This window comes from Varanus komodoensis, unplaced genomic scaffold, assembly GCF_004798865.1.
Source record: "Varanus komodoensis strain SLA01 unplaced genomic scaffold, ASM479886v1 scaffold10, whole genome shotgun sequence".
Lineage (NCBI taxonomy): Eukaryota > Metazoa > Chordata > Lepidosauria > Squamata > Varanidae > Varanus > Varanus komodoensis.
Genome location: NW_025335269.1, coordinates 3119570 through 3135820, shown reverse-complemented (window position 1 = coordinate 3135820; position 16251 = coordinate 3119570). Strand labels below are relative to the sequence as shown.

The window sequence follows — 16251 nt, the reverse complement described above, 5'->3', positions numbered from 1 at the left end:
ATTTCACAAGGTCAATATGCAACTAAAACGTTGGTACCTAGATTTGCTTGTTTTCCTGTTTCCTCACAATTTCTCATGCTGTCTGTGGTTGACAGCTTGTTGCAACATTGCCTCGGTTTTGTAATGTGTACATTCTGGGGCCTGGTAAATGCTTTCGTTTATTCTTTGGAAGTTTCTAAGATCTGGCCAGCTTGATTGCTTCCTTCAAGCTCTATCCTCCATTATTACTTTCTTACATTACATTTGCAAATTCCAACAGTGTCCTAGACTTTAATATATCATTCTTAGCTACAATGGCAACCTTCTTTAAAAATATCGCAGATGAAGCAAGCCAGTCTTCAGTTGTTTCTATGAAGTCTCAGTATCTCTCATAGAAAAGCCTTGTCCATCAAGGTATTTCTCTTTTGGCTGCAGAAGACCTAAAACAGTGCAACCATTTTTCCCCTTCTGGAGACTTAGTGTGCTTCCACACAGAGGAGTCGCAGTGCTTCCCATTGGAAAGTAACTGTTCTATTTTTTCTCCTTAACAAATGTGCGGTGGAAAAAAAGTCAAATGAACTGTGAGAACAGGAAGCTGAGGAGCAGAAATTATACAATCAGGAGCAGAGCTAACACACCATATAATTTCATTAATTGGGCAGGGGAGTAGTTTGATGAAAGCCTCATCAAGAAGCATTCCCAGGTTCTGTGGAGATCTTTGCCATTTAGACCAGCATTTATTAGAAGCCAAGCAAGTTTTGTGACTTATCCAGTCCTGCCCCTTTAGACATCAACTCTGTCAGTTCTTTCCTTACAGCTCAGTTCTCAGCAAAATTTCAAGTTTCAGAAATCCAGAGGAGACATGCCTTTCCCATTGGTTTCTGTAGGAGTAATGCCATCCTGACACCACAGACTAGGTTGTCCATTGAACTTTGACAGTGGAAATCAGGTTTTATAATATTGTCAGTATTTGGTTTCATTACAGCATTTGGAAGACCTCTGCAAGTAAATCTCATGTTTTGTAACCATTCTTTCTACCGCACACACACACACACTTGCGCTTGTCATTTTGCTGCAGATTGAAAATATTTTAAGAACCCATGTTGGCTTCCTGTTTATCAATTTCAATGCAAAAAAAGAACACATGCTTGTCTACTAATGAAGACTTTAAAAATAAAATAAAGCCATTGTGTTTTGGAATGAAGAGCATCTTCAGCAGATACCCAAATTGTGGGAACAGGCGAAGCTTACAGTCCTATGCACTTTGAGACAAAAGATGTTCTGCAATTTCCAGTATCTCCCATAATAGGACTTTTTCTGTCTGTACATGCACATGACTATGACCCAAGCCAACTTCCAAAAATACCAGCTGTCTCTCGTAAACCATCATTCTGGTTTTGGGACTCTCCAACTGTTTTGTTTTGTGTATGCGTGTGTGTTACAATCTTTATCTAGGAAGTCCCCAACAAAATGCCCATGAACACACCAAAGGTGTCCCCAGTGTGGCATCGATGGCACCTGGCATACTTGGATTTGTATGGAAGCCTGCAACTATTTTGCAATTATTCATAGGCTTCAAAACAGGCAAGCCAAATATTAATAAATATTCACTTGAAGGTAATGTTGATATGACACCCATTCAAATATCGAAAGCATTGTAAAGTCCTCAATCCATTGCATTATCCATTGATAATCCATTGATTGGGCATTTTATGATGGTGGCTATGGCAACTTCTCGAATTACCAAATGTGTTCCTGGTTCCAGAAGGATTGGGGATCCCTGCCTCTAGTATTTTACCCCCTGTTGCATAGAAGGTTCTGAGACTCCAGTAAATACTAACATTCGGAGTCCAGTCTTATTAGCTCATATGAATGGATGGTTTACAAAGGGTTTTGAAATTAGGCTGAAAGCTGTATGTAGTCCAAGGACTTCAAGTTTCTCACTCTTGCATTGGAAATATGCTTGTATTTGGTATGCATATTAAACTGTGTTTATCGCTTCAAAATCTTGCTCAGGGTTTCATTACAGCTACTCAAGAATCTCTTTATCAGTGCTAAATCTCCTTTCCAGTATCAACTCAGTCCTGGAACATCTCACTAAGAGGAAAGAGTCTTGAAGCATGTACAGAATGCTCTTTTAAATAACAGCATTCAATTGGCACACCTTTGGAATTATGTAGGGGCCTGCCTGGGAAACCCCACAACCCTTTTGTTAATCGTGAACCACTGGGAGTACTGCTTTTAATACTAACATTCTTCCATGTTTGAACAAGGAGCAGCAGGTGCTCAGGTGAATTCCAGTTGTTGCAACCTGAGGACATGGGCAGGGGACTTAAAGGGCATGACGGACTTGGGCCTCCTGTTTCCATGCTTGACTCTTGTTCACCATATCCAGGGCTTTTTTTGTCATAGAACGCACTGGAACAGCGTTCTGGCACCTTTTTTTGATGGATTTTTCCAAGTGATTTTGAATCACCCTGTCGGGTGTAGCAGATCGGTGGCAAAAATCATTAAAATAGTGCATGCGGACTGCTTGTGTGTCCGCGCTGATTGTGAGGGTGCTGCTCAGCTGGGGATGCTGCTTGACTTGGGATCGGTCATGTGATTGCGTGCTGAGTGCTTACTGCTGGCCGCGACCATTATGTTTATGTGTGTGTAGAGTGACTGGCTATGTGCAAAAGGTAAATAATTTCTTTATTTTAAAAAAAGTTGGTGAATTGAAAATCTTTTTTTAATTTTTAGTGTAAAAGTGTGACCCCAAATTTAAAAATGAAAAAAAATACTAATTACTTCTCAACCACTGGTGCTGCTAATAAAAGATTACCCTAAAAAAACCCTAAATAAAAGATTAACAAGATCTGAGTTCCAGCACCATTTTTTTTTTTTTTTACAAAAAAAAAGCACTTACCATATCTACCAACATCCTCTTCTGTGCGAGTGAGCTGTGGGTCCTGGGCTGGGCCGGCTGTATCATTAGGCAGATTGAGAAGACCACTTCAGGTGACAGATGCTGAAGCGGGGGGGTGGGGGTGGCAGCAGTCTCCTGCCTGCTCCTTGCTATTCCCCTCTGTTGCAAGATTGAATTGTGCATGCCACAATCCTGTTTAGGCCTGCCTAAGTTAGCCTGATTCCTCAAGTGTGGGGAAAGATCCTGCCCCTTTGAAGTAAGAGGCAGTTGGAACAAGATTCAGCTGCCAGTGCTGCTGGCTTCTGCACATGGAAAGGGGATGGTGCATCATTTTGCCTTTTCCCTCATGGGCCAGTGTCATGGGCCAGCCCTGGTCCTGGAAGATGTCAGGAGTGAGAAGCCCTGGCCAGCCAGTGCCTAGGCAAGAGGCGCTCAAGTTGGTTTTGCTGGGCAAGTTTTCATGTTGGTTTTGCTGAGCAGATTTACCAACATGCTGCTGTTCAAATAGCATGAGTAAGTTCTAAAAGGGAAATAGCAAGTAGATGATTTTTAAAAGCAAACAAAATTTGCCAGCAGTGCAACTGGCTGCAGACATGTTCCTCTGTCTCACACAAGCTGTTCCCAAGTTCAATTTCCCTCTCCAAATGTTTTGCAAGGTCTTTGAAATATTGCTGAACTCTTCGATGAAATATGGATTGAACATTCTGCCAATAATGAACCTTTTGGCTTTTAGGCATCAGTTATGCAATGTATATTTCCCATTTGCTGGTACACACTAGACCAGCACAACAAAGATTCAGTAACATTGCTTGCTTTCTGGCAGCAGAATTTGCTTTCTTGTGATCTTTGCCAAACTGTTTCTGCAAGAAACAACTGGCTGGACATTCTGATCCTCTTAATTTTACTGGCTCAATGCCACTTTTTGTTCTAATGGCCTTTTGTCTCATTTTACTGTCCCTGGAAACCTACAATGCTTATGAATGGGGAAAAACAAACACACATACTGGTTTAACTGGCCGGTAAAGATTATTCTCCATGTTAATATAGCTTTAGTTATACAGCAGATATAAGGAGCCCTGGAAAAAGTGTCTTAAATACAGGTTATTTTCGTGAAAGAAAATAAGCGAACAATCTAGACAAATCTCTTTCATAAAATATTTGCATGTAAAATTTCCCTTTTAGGCAACACTTTCATGAATTAGAATAGAAAACGCGGACATTCACTCTTGTAATGAAGAAACTGAAGAATCCTGCTATAAGTTAGGTTTTTTGCAATTAATATCTTTGCTGTTTTTAAAAGTTCCCAAAATAGTTAATTGAAAGAACAAACTAGGGAAATTTGGGGGAAATATATACATTTGGGAGAGGGAAGACAACAATCTGAGGCTCTGGGGCAAAATAGCCCCTTTATGAATTTTATCAGCAAAAGAACACAGCTCCATAGGGTGTACTAGTCCTTAACATAGCAAAGCCTTCAAGCAAAGTTATACAGATGTCTGAAGTGGGCATAATGTGCCAGTCTTGTTTTAGTGAAACATAGAAACTGAGAAGTCAGAAGAGCATCTAGCCTGACCCCAGGCTCCAGTTGGCAACACTCATGACATGCCTCCCATGTGCATGTCTAGACTATCCTTGAACACCCTCACCGATGGGGCTTCAACCACCTCCAGTGGAAGCCCATTCCATACCCTTGGGTTCCTAACTGTCGGGAAGTACTTCCTGGCATCCAAATTGAACCTTAGTTCCTTGAGCTTAGCTCCATTGGAGTGCTTCCTGCCTTCCTCTGCAGGGGAGAACAGGTCTCTACCCACCCCCTCATATACCTGTATGTCGCCAACAGATCCCCATGGAGACTCCTTTTCACCAGGCTGAAAAGACCCAGTTCCCTCAGTCTCGCCGCATACAGCTTTCCCTGCAATCTGGCCACCATCCTTGTGGCTCTGCACTGCCCTGACTCTAACCTGGCTATATCCTTCCTGTAATGTGGAGCCCAGAAGTGAACACAATACTCCAGTTGTGGGCGCACCAGAGTCATATATAGTGGTAGTAATACCTCTCTCAATCTAGAAGCCACACTTCTGGCTGTGCAACCAAGGGTAGCGTTCCCCCATGGCTGTTGATGCTGCTAGGCAAAGCCCCTACCATGATACATCCTTACAGGCTACTATGGGAGGCTTCTGCTCACCCTATTCCTTGATTGCAACTGCTCCACAGGAGGGGACACCCATAGTCCACTTTCTCTTGGACTTCACTCCCTTGTTTGGAATGGTATCTATCGCAAAAAGTTTGCCTCCTGGTGACTAAAGTTAGTAGTGCAGGTTGGAACCACAAGGATGCATCAAAATTAATTAGTAAATGAATTGATACATTTAAAAAACAAATAACCCTGATGTACAAACCCCTTGGATCCCTTTGGTATATATGCCAAATATTGTCACACACCCATCAACTTTTATTATTAAAGCTGAAAATGAGGTAACATGTTGAGTAGCACAGGGTCAGTCCTGGTGCCAGTGTTCTTCAACATTTCTGTTAATGATTTGGATGAGGAGCTGGAGGGAATGATTTATCAGATTTGCAGAGGACACAAAATTGGTTGGGCTAGCTAATACCCTAGAAGACAGAAACAATATTCAAACTGATATTGATAGGTTGGAGTGTTGGACTGACTACAACAGAATAAAATATAACGGGTAAATGCCATGTTCTGCATCTAGGAAAAGAAGCCAAATGCATAGTTATAATGTGGGAGGTACTTGGTTCAACAATATGACAAATGAGAAAGATCTTGGAATTGTTGTACTTCACAAGCTGAATATGAGTCAACAATGTGGCATGGCTGCAAAAAAGGGCAAGTGCTAATTTGGGCTGCAATCAGTCCAAATCATGTGAAGTACTAGTTCCTGTCTGCTCAGCACGGGTTAGGACTCATCTTGCACACTGCATCCAGTTCTGGCCACTACAGTTTTAGAAAGATGTGGACAAACTGGAAAAAGTTCAGAGGAGGCAACAAAGATAATATGGGACTGGAAAGAAAGCCCTGTGAGGAGACACTGAAAGAATAGAACATGTTTAGCTTTGTGAGGGGAATATGATAGCACTATTCAAGATATGAAGTTTTGTCAAAGAGGGGATGGCCAGGATTTCTTCTCAATCATCCCAGAGTGTAGGGCACAATGGAATCAAATCACAGGGAACCAGATTCCAGCTGAACATCAGGAAAACTTCCTGTTACAGCAGTATGTCAATGGAGCCAATTAGCCAGGGAGGCTGTGGGCTATCCCACACTAGAAGCATGTAAGATGCAGCTGGACAGCCATCTATTAGGGATGCTGTCACTTGGAGCCCTGCATTTAGCAGGGGGTTGAATTTGCTTGCGTTCCCAGCCCCTTTCAACTCTGCTATTCTATGATTCCATGGGATACAATTTGGGTATTACCATATATAATGGTTTTATTATACAGTGACTCAACAGAGAGGGTTGTGCTTAGATAATGAAATTCACATAGATCCAAATAACAGCAAATTAGATTGAAAATTAATTAGCTGTAACTTGGCAAAAACACAGAGAGACAAAAAGAAGGCAACCTTGCACAAAAATAACCATAAAGGGTTATTTCATAAATGACTTTCTCAACTACTTGGCTTAAGTGTAAGTAACAGGAAGACTCAAAGTTCAAAAACTAATTACTCATGCCATTTCAAGCCCAAGATAACATCACATAGTGCAGAGTTAAACTATGGACTTTGCTAGCACAAGATTTAGGGATGGCCACCACTTAGATGGCCTTTAAAGGGGATTAGTCAAATTCATGCAGGAAAAGACTATTGGCACTTTTTAGTCATGATCTGGCTCTCTATACTAGTTGCTGGGAATATGAGCAGTGGGGGTGTTATTGCACTCATATTCTGTTTGCAGGCTGTTGGAAAGATAAAGTGGTCCAAAAATATATTTGGGTTTTTGAAACTTAAATAAATGTTCACTCTTTCCATTAAAAAAAAGTTTTCCTATGGACATTTGGGACTGCATCATGGCAAAGAGTGACCATCCCTGCACAGAGAGCCAGATCATGACTAATAAGCAAGATGTTGCTTACTCCAGCTTGAAGTATCTGGGATGCTTCAGGATCCATGAGCCTTTAACCAGGCAGGATGGAAAGCAGGAATGCTAGACTTTTTCATCTAGGTGACAAACAAACCGCTCATATACCAGGGAAGACCAACAAGCTTTGTACCTGTTACCCAAAATAAAACTGAGCACTATAAAAGACAAAAGAAACATCATTAAACCACACAAAGCTTTATACATATTGGCTCTCCTAGCCATTTCAAGTAGCAACTTATTGGTGGACAGCCCTATTCACATGTACTGTAAGTCACAACCCTGGGCCTTCCACCCCATTTTATACACACACACACACTCACACTAAACAAATCCTCTGAGACTACATGCAGGAGTGGGCCCTACAGGCCCCATCATCTTTCACTATTGCTGATGCTGGTCATAGTTGGATAGGAGATGCAGTGCCACAACACCCGGAGAGCACAAGTTGTCATACTTAAAGCAGACCCAATGAAATACATAGGATTACAGTTACACATGATGGATTTAAGTTCCCCCTTCATGGATCACTGCCTTGTCGTGGCTAAGGGGCTTGCATAGCACAATGAAGTTAAGAGCTATGCCATGCAGGGGCACCCAAGACACACAGGTCATTGCAGAGAACTCTGACAAAAGGTGATCCACTGGAGAAGGAAATGGCAACCCATTCCAGTATCCTTGCCATGAAAACCTCATGGACAGAATCTCAGATCTTGAGTTTCTTCTTGCAAAATTCAGGCTTAAATTGAAGAATAATGTCCTTATCATCATGTGGGATTGGAATGCTAAAGTAGGAAGCCAAAAGATAACTGGAATAACAGGCAGGTTTGGCATTGGAGTACAAAATGAAGCAGGGCACAGGCTGGTAGAATTTTGTCAAAAGAATATGATGGTCACAGCAAACACTCTTTTCCAACAACCCAAGAGACGACTCTACTCATGGACATCACCAGACGGTCAACACAGAAATCAGATTGACTATGTGCTCTGCAGCCAAAGATGGAGAAGCTCTATACAGTCAGTAAAAACTAGACCAGGAGCTGACTGTGGCTCAGATCATGAGCTGCTTGTTGCAAAAATTAGGCTTAAATTGAAGAAAGTAGGGAAAAGCACTAGGCCACTCAGATATGACCTAAATCATATCCCTGATGAATATACAGTAGAGGTGACAAATAGATTTAAGGAATTAGATCTGATAGACAGAGTGCCTGAAGAACTATGGATGGAGGTTCGCAAGATTGTACAAGAGGTAGCAACTAAAACCATCCCAAAGAAAAAGAAATGCAAGAAAGCAAAATGGCTGTCTGAGGAAGCTTTACATATAGCTGAGGAAAGAAGGGCAGCGAAAGGCAAGGGAGAAAGAAAAAGATACACCAAATGGAATGCAGAATTCCAGAGAATAGCTAGAAGAGATAAGAATGTCTTCTTAAATGAACAGTGCAAAGAAATAGAAGAAAACAATAGAATAGGGAGGACCAGAGATCTCTTTAAGAAACCTGGAGATATGAAGGGAACATTTCATGCAAAGATGGGCATGATAAAGGACCAAAATGGCAGGGACCTATCAGAGGCAGAAGAGATTAAGAAGAGGTGGCAAGATTACACAGAAGAACTATATAACAAAGAGCTTTAACGTCCCTGATAACCACGATGGGGTGGTCACTGACCCTGAGCCAGACATCCTGGAATGTGAAGTCAAATGGGCCTTAGGAAGTCTGAGCAACAACAAAGCTAGTGGAGGTGACCGTATTCCAGCTGAGCTATTCAAAATCTTAAAAGACTATGCAGTAAAAGTGCTACACTCAATATGCCAGCAAATTTGGAAAACTCAACAGTGGCCACAGGATTGGAAAAGGTCAGTTTACATTCCAATCCCAAAGAAGGGCAATGCCAAAGAACATTCAAACTACTGCACCATTGCACTCATTTCACATGCTAGCACACTTATGCTCAAAATCCTACAAGCTAGGCTCCAGCAGTATGTGGACTGAGAACTACCAGAAATACAGGCAGGATTTCGAAGAGGGAGAGAACCTAGAGATCAAATTGCCAACATATGCTGGATCATGGAGAAAGCTAGGGAGTTCCAGAAAATCATCTACTTCTGCTTCATTGACTATGCTAAAGCCTTTGATTGTGTGGATCACAACAAATTGTGACAAGTTCTTAAAGAGATGGGAGTACCTGACCATCTTATTTGTCTCTTCAGAAACCTATATGTGGGTCTAGAAGCAACAGTGAGAACTGGGCACGGAACCACTGACTGGTTCAAAATTGAGAAAGGAGTTTGGCAAGGCTGTATACTGTCACCCTGTAAGTTCAGTAGACTCTGAGGGATGGTGGAGGACAGGAGAGCCTGGAGGAATGTTGTCCATGGGGTCATGAAAAGTCGGACATGACTTTGCGACTAAACATGTGCAATAAACAGGTTTAGTTCAACTGATTTCAATGGGTCTACTCTTAGTATGACTGAGTAGGGATCCAGCCCAATATAAGTGTTCTGTTCGTCTCTTTTATAGCATAATGATGTCATCTTACTTGCTTTTGGCAAAATATAACTCCACTCTGCAAAATAAAGCAACATTATTCCCTCAAAAGCAAAAACAAAGCCTTACATCTCCACAAGGATTCCTGGCAAGCTTTCTCTTGTTTTGACCAGATACTGTTTCCTGATGCATTAATTCTAGTCATTGAGAGTAGGGAACAGCAGTTGCCAGTGATTAAATTCAGCATTGGATGATTTGGGAACAGTAAAAATGCAGATGGTATCTCCTTCCCCAAGTCAAGACACAAAGTACCCAAGGCTGACAAAGAGAAAATTCTACAAACAGTTTAACTTGGGAGATTATGACAATGACAATGACGTGTTGTGACTGATATGAGGGAACAGGCACAGATGCTAAATGATTATTTTGCCTCTGTGTTCTCCCCAAAGCAGGACGGGAGATATCCACATAGAAGATTAGATGAAGCTGGGGACTTAGGGGCACAGATTAGAGTCACCCCCCTTGAAGTTGAGGGGCTCCTTAGGGCATTGGATATTACAAAGGCACCAGGCCCTGATGGGTTATACCCAAGAGTACTTAGAGAGTTGGCAGGGGTTCTCTCACGTGGATCCCAGGATAGTAAGGCCTTTGATAAAGTGCCCCATGATATCCTTTAGTGTATCCCAAAACTCCTCAGTTTCTCCACCAGGATATCATGGGGCACTTTGTCAAAGGCCTTGCTGAAATCCAGGTATACCACATCCACTGCATCCCCTCCATCTAGCCATCTCGAAACCTTGTCATAGAATTCCACAAGGGTTGTCTGGCAGGACCTGTTTTTGCGAAAGCCATGTTGTGTGGCTGTCGGCCTCCCTTCCCTATCTAGCATCACTAGATCTCTCCCTATTATGAGCCTTTCCATTGTTTTTCCTACAATGGACGTAAGGCTAACAGGTCTGTAATTCCCCATGTCCCTTCTACTACCCTTATTGAAAATTGGAACCACTGACGCCACCCTCCAGTCCTCTGGAACTTCATCCATTCTCCACGAGGCCTCAAAATGGAGGCCTGCAGGCGTGAGAGAATCCCTGCCACCTCTTGAAGTACTCTCAGGTGTAACCAAATCAAAACTCCTTGTTTTCCCAAGTTCCTGTTAGAAGGTGTGTGGGTGAAGGAGGACATTTGGAGCTTTGAGGGTACTGGTTATGTCCCAGATAATGAAATTTTAGAAGTTAATCAGGAGAAAATGAATTAACCCTTTCATTGAATTTTGGAGGCCCCTCTAAGAAAAAGAATGCTTTATCTTGTAGTAATGGTATTGAGAAGGGAAATGGTATGTATGTATGTATTTATTTATAAAGTTTGTATGCTGTCCAATTACTAACATCTCTGGATGACTATCAGCATAAATAAATTGAAGACCCACTCTGACTGCAAATTAATAAAATACAATAATAAAATTCAATATTAAAACATATTATAATATTGATTAAATAAAAAGGTCTTAACCTGGCACCGAAAAACATATAATGATGGCACCAGGTGGACCTCTCTGGGGAGCGCATTCCATAGTTGGGGCGCCACCACAGGGAAGGCCCTCCTCTGGGTACTCTGTCTCCTAACATCTTTCACAGAGGGTTTCCAGAGGAGGGCCTCTGTTGCCGATTTCAGGGGTGGGAGGGCAAATAGGAAGGGCAAATTGGTATTGAAGGAAACATATATAATCATGAGGTTCCTGTATCTAAAAAGGAATTGCAATACGTGAGAAATTCTCAAGCTCATATGACTAATTACCTGTGGCAACTTTTCTTCTTCTACACAAATGTACAGGAGTGTGTCCTCCAGTAGTGTGTCTATAAGGATATCTGGTATAAAATGGGACAAATATTCTACATTTTTGTACCTTTCTTTTTCAACTGTTCCTCATTGGTATGAGGAAGATATTTAGGGGAAAAACAACACCTGACCCAGACACAATGGGAAAGATGCTTTTATATTAATTAAAATGGAAAAATAGAATGGCATTTCACATTTTTACTTCATATAAAACAACATTGGTTACAAATGATGACGACCCTGGAAAGAAACATACAGTGTTACCTTGGCTCAAAAACTTAAACTGTTCCTGGACTCTGGTTGTGACCCAAATTGGTCGTAAGCCAAGTCAAATTTCCCCATAAGGGTCAATGTAAATAAGGTTAATCTGTTCTGCAACTATTTTTTTACTCACAAAAATTTGAAGCAAAGTGACAAAGAACAACAAAGATCGCGGCCATCTCCCCCCCGCCAGCGATCATGCGGGGAGTGGGGGGAGACCGGCGGGATGGAAGGCATGTGGGGGGGGCAGGTGCAGGTGCACAGGGGGGAGGTGGGCGCATGGGGGGGAGGCAGGCATGGGCATGCTCGGGCAGGGAACATGGGTGCAATCATGGCCATCTCCCCCACAGCACGAACGTGGCCATCTCCCCCCCCCCCCACCAGAACGACCGCGATCCGCCCGTGCAGGGAAGGTGGTTCGCGTCCTGGGGCAAAATTTTTATGAAATTTCTGTTCGCGACCCGATTTGGTCGTGACCTGAGGCGTTCGTGAGCCGCGGTACCACTGTATTATGATTTACAAATAGCTATTAAATTACAGCTTTGATGACAGAAAAATCATTTAGATCATTTTAGAGTAGAGCTAATAGCTTATATTTTCAAACAGTGATTATTGTTTATAGTGCTGTATCATGAACATTCTACACATTTAGCTTGTTAAAATACACCATGGGCTTCTCTACATGAGAAGTTCAACCCGCTGCTTTAGTAAGACCTCTTCCTCTGTTTTTATTACTGAAAAACATGTCATTTGTGCTGGGTTATTAATCACATGGTAGTGCTGCACTATAGTAGATTTGCAACTCCACACAAGACTTATGTTCTGGTTTAAAATTTGATACCAGACTTTTCTCACTTTACAAACAAGCTGCTAAAATGGCTGGAAAACATGGAAGAGGGCCTGCTGGACAATGACATCCCAAAAAGGTCCCACACACTTCTGTGGGAAATGGATCCTAAGCACACAGTAACTGCCTCATGTAGAGAAGCCCCCTGAGGCTAGCAAGGGGAAGCAAACATGCACATGCTCTGGTAATAATATTTTGTAAAGCACATCATGCAGCTTGTCAACAATTCCTATGACAAGGCTAGGAAATCTAGTGCCCTCCAAATGTTTTGGATTACCATTCTCATACCTTTTGACCATTGGCCATACTGGCTGGGACTTATGAGAGTTTTATCCCAGCACACTGGAGGGCAGCAGCAGTTAGCCTGCCCTGGTCCTATGAACTATTAATTCAGCCTTCCCCAACTTGGATTCCTCCAATGGCCATGCTGGCCAGGAATTATGGGAGTTACAGTTCAACACATATAGAAGTAGTCAAGCTGGCAAAGGCTTTTAGTTCTGACAACAACTGGGAACAACAGGTCTGAAGAAATTAGCATTTCATGCAACAGGGAAGGGTTCGGGAGAAGAAAAACAGTCAGTCTGCATTTCATTTCTACAGGGAAATGATCCAGTAGCACTCTGAAAAGAAACATAACATCTATCTTTCTACAATTTTCCTTGCAATATAAATGGCTTGTTTGAAGCTTCCATGAGCTACATAAGCACATGACACCCAGCTTGTCAGTAAATTAGCTGAGGACAGTTTGCAAGTACAAGAAATTGGCTGGGATCCAAAGCAACTGCACATGAACATCAAGGCTTTCCCGTTTTCTCTTTCCAAACTGTTTTTTGTCATATTACATCAAATGCCAATCCTGAAGTGCCTCCTGGATTTGCAAGAGGCTGCTCAGGAGATGCAGAGGAGGGTCCTAGTGTGAGATTGGGGTCCCCAGAAGCCCTGGTGTGCATTGGAAACTCTTTATGTGCCCTTTGGATATTTATCATTTACACCTTTAGAATTTCCTCTCAACACTGTTTGAAGGTTTTAAGACCACAGTAGCACCAAAATATGTGTCAGATTCTGTTTCCATAGGGGTGAAATTCATCTTCCATGCACTACCCCCATGCAAAGATAAATGGTTTCAACTTAGGTCATTTACGGATTTAGGAAAACGGCATGGTAGGGTTTCCAAATCATGGCCTGCTGATATGGTCCAAAATAAAAAACAACTATGCAGCTAGTTTCTTATGCCCAAGAGGGTTCTGGACCTTGCCCTTTTTCATTTGCCATGATATAGAGCCAGATGCTTTTGAAACTGAAGGGGTATTTCAAAATTAGTTTGTAATGTGGTATGACAGTATGCAGTTAAAAGGTGGGGTGGGGGGAGGTGGGGAGACAAAACTCTCACTGGGTGTAGTTGAAATATCTTTCACACCCTGGTCTAAGGTATGTATGCTGGTGGAATGTGTGAGAAATGGACTGCTTAAGTTCAATTGCCCCTACCTAACAGAAAAGCCTATTGAAGCCTACCTAGCAGCAAAGTGTAGGGAACCTGCAGTAGCAATTACAGCCCTTCTTCAGTATACACAACTGTTCTAGACCCACTGAAGCTGTCTACCATTTGGGGGTATTCCTTTGCTCATGCGCCATCTAGATATCCCTACATCACTTTTAGTAATGATCCCAAGCAAGCTTATAGTGGTGACCAGTCTCCTTTTGTGTAGGTACTTTGACATGGCTGCTCAGACTGGCTCATTTCCTGTCCAATTTCTAAGTGGGCTGCCATGCTTCAGAAAAATGAATTTCACCCATGCTGGAAGAAGATTCCTCTCTAAGGTATGCCTTCTTTGGTTATTAACTTTTTTAAAAGTATGCAATTACGATACAATATTTACATCATTTAAAATTTTTATTTCAGTGTCAACATTTTTGTAATAAACTTTAAAATTTACACAGTATGGGGGATAAAGAACATTTATTTCCTTCCAATATCTGAGATATAACTGTTTTCAATACAAAGAACAATAAAACTATTGCTACAGCTATATGACTTTTGATCCAAGAGCTTTCCAGATTTTAGAAGAGAGGCTTGTCCCATGACTGCCAGATCTGATGTCCTCCATGCTTCACAGTAGTTGCTAATTTGTCGTATTCCATTTAGGCTTGAACCATGCCAGATGATTTTCTGAGCCCTAAATGTGGGTGGATGTTTCAGTGTTAGAGTTATATACCTTGAAAGAAAATTTTCAACCATATACAAGTCCAAGCAAAAGTGCCAGCATAGTGCAATGGTTAGTTTTGGACTGGGACTTGGGCCCAATTCAAGGTGTTGATTATGACCTACAAAGCCCTAAACGGCTTGGGTCCTGGCTACCTGAACGAGCGCTTACGTCCGTATATGCCCGACCGCCCTTTGAGATCTGCGGGAGAGTCCCTTCTCCGGGAACCCTCCATGAAAGAAATTAGGAGAGTAAGTACCCGGAGGAGGGCTTTCTCTGCGGTGGCGCCCAACCTATGGAATTCACTCCCCAAAGAGGTCCGCCTGGCACCGTCGTTACTGGTTTTTCGGCGCCAGGTAAAGACCTTTTTATTTAAACATCATTTCAATTGTTAAAACATATGATCTGGCCTGGGCAACTTCTTCTTCCTTCTCTTTCTCCTCCTATATTTTTATTTTATACTGATAATTTTAATTTTGTATTTGTAAATCAATGTATTTTTTGTATTGTTATATTTAATGGTAATTTATTATGTACTATTGTATTTCAATGTATTTTATCATGTTGTAAGCCGCCCCGAGGTTTCGGCAAGGGGCGGCATAGAAATGTAATAATAATAATAATAATAATAATAATAATAATCTGGGTTCAAGTCCCTACTTGGCCATGAACCTTCCTGATGACTCTCAGCCAAATGTATCCCACAAAGTTATTGTGAAGATAAAATGGAGAAGGAAGATATGGACTACTTGCAAGAGGATGAAAGATGGTGTGTAAGTGCAACAATAATGACATGAACTACATGTAATTTGCTTACCTGCTACTCTCAGTGCACATAGTCCCAATTTGGCTCAGAACCATGACACTCTGGTGTGTATGGGGTTAAAACTCTTCCCCCATCTCCCCTGAAATTCTGCCCCTCCTGGCATGCCATGATCTTGATTCACAGTGCAGCCATGCATGTTTAACCCAGAGTAATATATCAGACAAGCCTCAGCCAACTGTAATACAGTTAGCATAATGTATAGTTGAGCTCTCAGTTCTCATTCAGCACAGTTCAGGGAGAGCAGGCAGGGAGTGGGGATATGTGTTTACTTAGGTCTGTGTCACCCTCAATTTTTAGTTTGGTCCCAAGGAGAGAAGTAGCTTGTGCTGGTTTTGTAATGTTAAAAGAACCTATGGGTGCTATAATCTCACCTCCTGACACTAAGCATAGTGCCTACGCTGATCCTTCCAGCTGTTGCCAGATTCCAGGAGTACTGTAAGGCTTCCAAAAGTGTGATCATAGACTAATCTTACTGGAGTTAAATTAAAACAGTTAATTTCAGAAATAATATCCAACAACATGAACTTACCAAGCTGGATCAGTCATGACATTCCTTCCATCAAAGGAATATATTGGAATCTGTAGATCAAACTGTCCTCCATTGCCTGAAAATATTGACTCCCAGTTATTGAACAGTATTTCTCCCTATTGGAAAGGAAAGAAGCCACCTCTTAAAATTGAAATGAACTGAATATTCAGCATGATCCTGAATATTCAGCAGGAAGGAAGAAGCAGTTGTTCTCTCACCCTGCCTCTCCCTCAGTTTCCCCATTGGACAGTTTGAGCCAGGGTGGCCCTGGTTTTG

At 41.9% G+C, this 16251-nt stretch overlaps 1 protein-coding gene and 1 long non-coding RNA gene across 5 annotated transcripts in view; one reads left to right on the top strand and one right to left on the bottom strand.

Moving 5' to 3' along the window:
• The window catches only part of LOC123035003, a 32343-nt gene that overhangs the window by 8223 nt on the left and 7869 nt on the right, over positions 1 to 16251 (top strand). For all 3 annotated transcript variants that reach the window (XR_006416884.1, XR_006416883.1, XR_006416879.1), the window contains exon 3: positions 14126 to 14237. This is a non-coding gene — a long non-coding RNA (uncharacterized LOC123035003). The remainder of the gene's footprint in view (positions 1 to 14125; positions 14238 to 16251) is intronic.
• COL15A1 (collagen type XV alpha 1 chain) overlaps positions 12064 to 16251 on the bottom strand; it is a 222073-nt gene continuing 217885 nt past the window's right edge. For both annotated transcript variants that reach the window (XM_044452802.1, XM_044452793.1), the window contains 2 exons: positions 15976 to 16091; positions 12064 to 14593 (listed from right to left, as the gene is read on the bottom strand). In XM_044452802.1, the coding sequence (XP_044308737.1) occupies positions 14377 to 14593; positions 15976 to 16091 (333 nt within the window). In that variant the 3' untranslated portion in view covers positions 12064 to 14376. The remainder of the gene's footprint in view (positions 14594 to 15975; positions 16092 to 16251) is intronic.